The sequence below is a fragment of the Gadus macrocephalus genome, chromosome 13 (assembly GCF_031168955.1).
Source record: "Gadus macrocephalus chromosome 13, ASM3116895v1".
Lineage (NCBI taxonomy): Eukaryota > Metazoa > Chordata > Actinopteri > Gadiformes > Gadidae > Gadus > Gadus macrocephalus.
In genome coordinates this window covers 17,314,661-17,321,486 of record NC_082394.1, presented here as the reverse complement: position 1 = coordinate 17,321,486, position 6,826 = coordinate 17,314,661, and the positions used below count along the sequence as shown (strand labels likewise).

General features: G+C 47.7%; 1 protein-coding gene across 1 annotated transcript; it reads left to right on the top strand.

Annotated features, from left to right (window-relative positions):
- Positions 1-136: 136 nt before the first annotated feature.
- Positions 137-6,048, top strand: mdm4 (MDM4 regulator of p53). Its single transcript, XM_060070361.1, has 11 exons — positions 137-375; positions 756-834; positions 930-1,004; positions 1,144-1,277; positions 1,385-1,434; positions 1,929-1,993; positions 3,018-3,114; positions 3,434-3,594; positions 3,682-3,882; positions 3,982-4,050; positions 4,169-6,048. The coding sequence occupies exons 2-11, from the start codon at positions 772-774 to the stop codon at positions 4,739-4,741; spliced, it is 1,488 nt and encodes a 495-aa protein (XP_059926344.1). The 5' UTR covers positions 137-375; positions 756-771; the 3' UTR covers positions 4,742-6,048.
- The last annotated feature ends 778 nt before the right edge of the window (positions 6,049-6,826 follow it).

Below are 6,826 nucleotides of genomic sequence, written 5' to 3'. Positions count from 1 at the left end.
CATTTTATACATCAAGCCACGAAAATATATTAGACTGAACTCCGTGACCATCGTGATCATCGTGTACTTGAGTTTGTTCACCAGTAGGCGGCGCCATACTTTCCTTGGGACAGGTCTGGACTAGTACGCGGAACTTGAGTATCCGTCATCATTTTGAATCTTCTCGAGCCTACTTGATGCTACATGTTCAGTAGTATCTGCGCTTTCATAGTCAATAATTGTTTCTCTGGCCAACCAGAGCAACACAACGCGAGCAATAATGTAATATCCAATAAAGTTAGGCGTGATGTCTGTCCACGAAGGTTAGCTAATATAAGTGATTTGCTTTTTATTGTTGGATTAGCTGGTTAGCTCAGTTAGCGTGTTTCGTAATGGGTGAGTTAACGCGCATCGCCACCAGCATCATGATTGTTTGGCCACCTGCTAAAACTTGTGCGTACATTAGTGAGAACTTAGATAAAGTGTACGAACAAATGCCTTATTCTACGTTCAAGCCCTACAGGACATTCATCGCCGTAAATGATTTTACGCTGTTAAGGATTATTCATAATTATTCCATGAACATAAATGACGTTACAGAAGACAGATTGCTTAACCCCAACATCCTTTCAACCACGCCGCCAGGGGACAGTTATATAGGAATAAGCGCGGATAAATCCAAATGAGCATGATGCTATGCATGCATATGTGGCCCAGGCTAATATTACGACTCTGGAACAATACGTTAGAACTGAATGTACCTTTCTGTATTTCAGGTTCGGCTGGTTTAATATGAGCTCTTTGTCACCCCAGCCCCTGAGCTCATGCAGAACACTACCTGGAGAGGGGAGTCCGGTAAGAATCCGAATTTAATGACGTTCTTAATGTCTTTAACTGTACTGTATTAACAAATGTGCAATCAATGCTTAAAGAAAGGTTTACTATTTAAGGTCCAGCCAAAAGCGCCTCTCCTGCAAATCCTGCGTGTTGCTGGAGCCCAGGAAAATGTATTTACCCTTAAAGAGGTTGGTTGTTATAAAAAGGATTAAAATACTATATCTCGCATTGGACATGTTTCACTTGCAGTAGTGTTGCAGCAACACTAACATTTTGCCCCTTTTCCAAACGTGGTTTTATACAATACATTTCTTTTTTTGTCTATAGGTGATGCATTACCTGGGACAATACATCATGGGGAGGCAGCTGTATGACAAGCAGAGACAGCACATTGTGCACTGTCAGGATGACCCACTTGGGGAACTGCTTGAAGTGGATAGCTTCTCAGTCAAAAATCCAAGGTAAATACAGGTTAACCCCACACAATGGCCTAATTCAGTTATGCATTGCCTTGTTTAAATGTGCATTTTCTCTATTTTAAAATGGTGCATCATTTTTTCGATTACAGCCCAGTGTATGAAATGCTGAAGAAGCACTTGGTGGTGGTTGGGGCTAGCAGTAAGTGCTTTATTTATACATTTTAATGTATGGCATGTTTGTTTTTTGTAGAACATTGGAGGGAACATATTCGTCATGTTCTTTCATGCGTTGTATAACATTACTGTATTTTGTTCATTCATGGGGCTATTCTGATTCATATTAATTCTGTTCTATCTTTTCCCCTTTTTGTTTGAGTGACTTAAATACAACATCAGTATTGGGATATATATTTACCTATAATGATGAACTTGTTTTACAGAAACAGGAAGTAAATGTTTCTTCATCACCAATTTCCTCTGTTAGCCTTTTCTGTTTGTTGTGTGTACAACAGTGCATCTGTTCATTTTGGCAGATGACAGCATCTATTTTTCTTCTATTTCTGCTGAGCCTGGAACGGCCGACGGCAGACGATGGCTGAGTGATTGGTGTCTGACTGGGTTTAAACCAAAAGTAGTAATGTTAAGGGTGGGATGGTTTGCTCTTTCTGTTACTGTGTCTCATTTGAAATGCAGACGCTGCTGAGAATCTTTCTTTGGGCCGTGAGTGTGTTGAGAGCGGAGTGGAGGATCGCGGTCAGGTAAAACAGAAGCATGGTGCTCGGAAGAAACAGAAACCCCTCCGCCCTGTCACCCCACCACACACAACTCCGGCTCACATCAGCACTGGTTTTGGCTCCAGTTGGTCTTTGTCCACCGTGTGTGTGACATCTTTGACTTCGGTGGTCCCTCAACGCGGTCAAACTAAAGTTCCCTCGGTTGCTGTTGACTTGTGTGCAGTGGGGCGGCGGGCCTTGGCTGCTGTCTTCATTGGTGTGCATATTGTACAGAGTGGCACCGTCTCTGTACGACCCCATCCGTGGCACTGGTCTGGCCGCGTTGCCCACACTCTTGTGTGACGCACCAGCTCCACCCAGTGGATGGGGGGGCAGAGTCACTCTCTCTGTCTGTCACAGAGTTCTCTTCTCTGCACCGGAACCGTTGGGGAAAACACAGCTCGTGATCCAGGGGCAGGCCCCCACGATACTCGGTATCCTCCTCTTTTGTCCTCCTACCCCAGCTCTCCCAAACCCCTCCGCCCCTAACTCCCCTGACTGCACATTAATAACTCGGCATTAGACGTGAAGAGCTTTGATGCAGCCTGTGCAACAGGCATTGGTTCTCAATGGTTACAATATAATCCCTTTAGTGAGTTATGTCCCACATAACAAGGCTTCCAAACCCCTCCTACAACCAATTATCAAATATCATTATAAAAAAATTGGATGTAGGTCGATTATTTCTAAAGTGTATCCCAAAACGGGTTCCTCTGGAGTATTAAGCAATCTGGCATCTATACATTTTTTATTAAACCAAATTAAGTTCCTTCCTTTCCCAAGTCCTTTAGCTTTCACCCCGTCTACAACATTGTACTAACCCACCTGCCCAGGCCATTGTTTAGAACCAAGGAGGTCTGGTTATACCCTACCCCCGCCTACCCGTCCCCCATCCCAACCAATCCAGTTTCCCATCCCGCCCCCCTCTGGTGATGGAGCTGTGGGCCCCCCTTGTGCCCAGTTACCGCTCTGTTCTCTAATTCTTGATGTTCTCCTCTGTCCAACGTAGACGGGTGGGGTGGGGGCCGTCGCAGGACTGGAGCCCGGCAGGGAAAGGCCCCTCCTGCCGACCCCCTCCCAGAGACGACCCCGGGAGTGTGACCAAGGTAACGGTAGCAACGTCTGTTGCCACGATCCATCCTGCTATGTGGGAGATCTCACTGAGTGTGTGGCCATGGCTGGTTCAGCCTGTGCTCATTGATGGCTCAATGTAAACTGGTGTGCGTCCTCAACCAGCCCCAGAGTCTGACCCGGGCCAGGTGAGGCTGCTTAAACCAGCCATCATCCGCACACAAACCCCACAGTAAGGTTGGGTTATTCCAAGTGATATCGGGATGTTTGTCGAGGTCTGAGGTCCGAGCGAGACGATTGAATGGGCCATTTTTCTATTTTGCAACGTTTAACAGTTGTTTGGTTTCCCAACAGACTCACTTGATGGCCTGCCACGGTCAGCCTGCAAACGGCCCAAACTAGACGTTACTCTGGACGAGTGGGACCTCTCTGGTCTGCCATGGTGGTTCCTGGGCAATGTCGGCAGCAACCACAGCCGCAGGAGTAACGGCTCCACGGACATCGTCACTAACCGAGTAAGCATATTGTAACATGAAGGCCGGCGGTGCGGCGGGAGCGTGCACCGCTGCCGTGCCTTGAGGGGTCCGCTGTCCGCCGAGCAGGAGCGGGACACGGCGGCCGTGTCGGACGCCACCGGCGACGACCTGTGGTTCCTGGAGGAGGGTGAGGGCGAGGGGGTGAGCGTGGAGATGAAGGAGGCGGCGCTGGAGGCCGGTGGCCGCGGCGAGGGCGAGGCCTGCCTGGAGGCGGAGGCGGAGCCGGAGGGCACGGGAGCAGGGAAAGAGGACAAGGCCGACGGAGAGGTAGGTCGCCGGCCTCGTTGGTCGTCTGGTTAGCGGGGGGGGGGGGAGCAGGGAGTGTTCTTCTATAACCTCTTGCTGATTGTGTTTGGCCGGGGGTAGATCCAGGAGGAGCCCGACGAGGACTCCCAGTGTCTGAGCGACGACACGGACACAGACGTCTCCACGCAGGTCTGTGTTTCCTCCCTCATAGTCCCCGCTCTCATTTCTGTGTCAAACGCGTCTCTCGGTTGGAGAAGTGCGCCGCGCTCTCTTGTTGACGCTCTTGTGCCGCGCTCCGCCCTCCCAGGACGCCTGGCAGTGCACTGAGTGCAAGAAGTACAACACCCCTCTCCAGAGGTACTGCGTCCGCTGCTGGGCCCTCCGCAAGGACTGGTACAAGGACGTGCCCCTGCTCGCCCATGCCCTCTCGGTGCCCGACATCCCGGCCCGCAGCTCGTTCGGCTCCCCGGACGAGGAGGACGACAGCGACGCAGGGCTGGACGTGCCCGACTGCAGCCGCACGGTGTCGGACCCGGTCGTCCTGCCCTCCCACTGCAGGCCCGACCGGATGCTCCCCACCCTGGGCTCGGCCCTGGGCAAGGGCCCCCTGGCGTTCGGCCTGACCAAGGAGGAGGCCGTGTCGGGCGGCGAGAGCCAGGAGAGCGTGGGCATGGAGATGGAGGTGGAGGTGAGGCCCGAGGCCCTCCTGGAGCCCTGCCAGCTGTGTCAGGTGCGACCGCGCAACGGTAACATCATTCACGGACGCACCGCCCACCTTATCACCTGCTATACCTGTGCCAAGAGGCTGCACAAGACCCACGCCCCCTGCCCTGGCTGCGGGAAGATCATCCAGAGGGTGATCAAGATATTTGTAATATAATTGAATGTAACCCCTATTCTCCCCCCCCCCACCCCCCCCCCATGTCATAACAATTACTTATTTTATGGGTAAAAGTTTCCAACACACACGCTTAACAAAACACCTAGCACTTGGACGGGAAGTTCGCTCATGGGTGCCATCGTCTTTTATTTGACCTCAACTTTAATTTGTTTCTCAAGAAGGCCACTGTTCTCTGCTGCATTCAGTTAAAAGGAGGTATACAATGAGGTATTTATTTAATTTATTGCAGGTCCACAATGTGGACGGTTGTGTTTATTAGATGTTTATTAGGTTCTTCAGAACAACCAGTCGTTCCTTCGTTGGTTCAACACTGGTTTCTCTTTCAGGCCCTCCCAGCCCCTTTCCTTTGGGAATTAAGATCTATTCCCTGTCTGCTTTAGATTGACACTATTTTGATGGAGGTTCAGAGTACCTTACAAACAAAACCTGGCCTCAAAGTACATTTATTTTATGTCCTGTTTTATTAATATGTGAGTGGACTATAACAAGTTTGGTGATTTTATAGTCCTGTTTTCTGTACCTAATTGTAACAATTTCAACAGTTGAAGTGAATCTGTTTGGGACTACAATTTAAGTATTTATATGCTGTATTGTTCTCTTAAAGGGTGACATTGTAAGCTAGCCAACGACCAGTACGATGTGCCATCTCTCATATATACGAGAAGGGATTCTCCACCTTTCTTCTGAAGCTATGGCAAATTATTAATTGTATTTTAAGTTATTTACAAGGGTGCTACAATCCTTGAGAAGTACACCTGCAACTTGGAAATGAGAGGCCGTGCCCTGATGGTGCACTGCACTTGTTCGGTTGAGCCATGAGACGGGAAAGATCAATGAACACAATGATGGCTCATTGGAAGCTGAAGAAGAATACTTTCTCTGGATTGACCTGAAAGGACATTTCAATACCTAGTAAGGTCTGAGAGGGTTTATGCATTACACTGCCATGTAACTTGTTTTTTTCTCTCTGTGTGTGTGTGTGTGTGTGGTTCCCCAGATCTTGCGTGAAGGCTTATTGCTGAATTAGTTTTGCTTAGCCCAAAGGATATGGATATTTTATTTACTGCATAGTCCTTCCAGTGCCATGAACCCTGCTGCCAGCAGGGGGCGAGGTGGCTAAGTATCGAAACTCAGCACGCAGTGTGGTTTGATTAGTTATATTAGCAATCCGCTGGAAATACAGAAAGAATACATTGAAGTTATCTATTATATTGAATAAAAAATGTTAACCTCTTCAACAAAAATATAAAAATAATCTTCAAATAAAATGACCTCCAATAAAAGATTCCACTGCTTTGACCTGTGATTATCAGAACAATATATACTTTGGTATACACAATTAATCAATCGTCTTTTTGTAGACGATTGATTGCATGAGGTTTGTAACTTGTTTTCCACTGTAAGTCTTATTTTGATAAATAAAGTGTCAATTCCGAAAAAATATTCTTTCAAACAAAAACGTTTATGGACTGTCTGGGCTAAATAATAAGTCTTTGTAAGACTGACCAGCTGTCATTTCCTCTCCCTAGCGACAGCGCTGCCCTCACACCTGCCCTTCTCTCTCTTCTGCCTCGTCACTCCTCTCACTGCTTGGACGCCCCTCCGTGTTGCACTTTCACTGCTACGCGGCTGCAATCACACTGCCTTCTCTATGGCGGATGACCTGTCGGGGCCAATCAGGACCTGCTATAATTAATCTGCCGCGGTGGAAAGTTGCCTCTCGAGGGGTTGTTTTTTGGGGAAGTCCCCTATGTGACTCCCTGTCCATCAAATTCCAAACAAGTAAAGCCTGGTCTATTCTGAGTTTACCACTCGCGTCGCCTTCTCCTTTTTCAACATTTCTAACAACCTTTATTACGTCTTTTATGATCAGACATACCTTTTTTTTTATGATCAGAAGCAAGTGATGAACTACAGCTCTATTAAAGATGATGGAGTGTACTTTAACTGACTAACATGCTAACTCAATAAAATAAAGGGGAACGTGAGTGGGTGATATGTACCTGTTTCATAACCTTAATATATACTCTATTATATTATACTATATGCATATACAATTAATAA

Excerpts from the sequence above, each read along its gene's own strand:
- mdm4 (XM_060070361.1), top strand. The coding sequence starts at position 772 with ATGAGCTCTTTGTCACCCCAGCCCCTGAGCTCATGCAGAACACTACCT. Across the intron at positions 1,278-1,384 it reads TTCTCAGTCAAAAATCCAAG|CCCAGTGTATGAAATGCTGA; the intron begins GTAAATACAGGT and ends TTTCGATTACAG. Across the intron at positions 1,994-3,017 it reads GAGTGGAGGATCGCGGTCAG|ACGGGTGGGGTGGGGGCCGT; the intron begins GTAAAACAGAAG and ends TGTCCAACGTAG.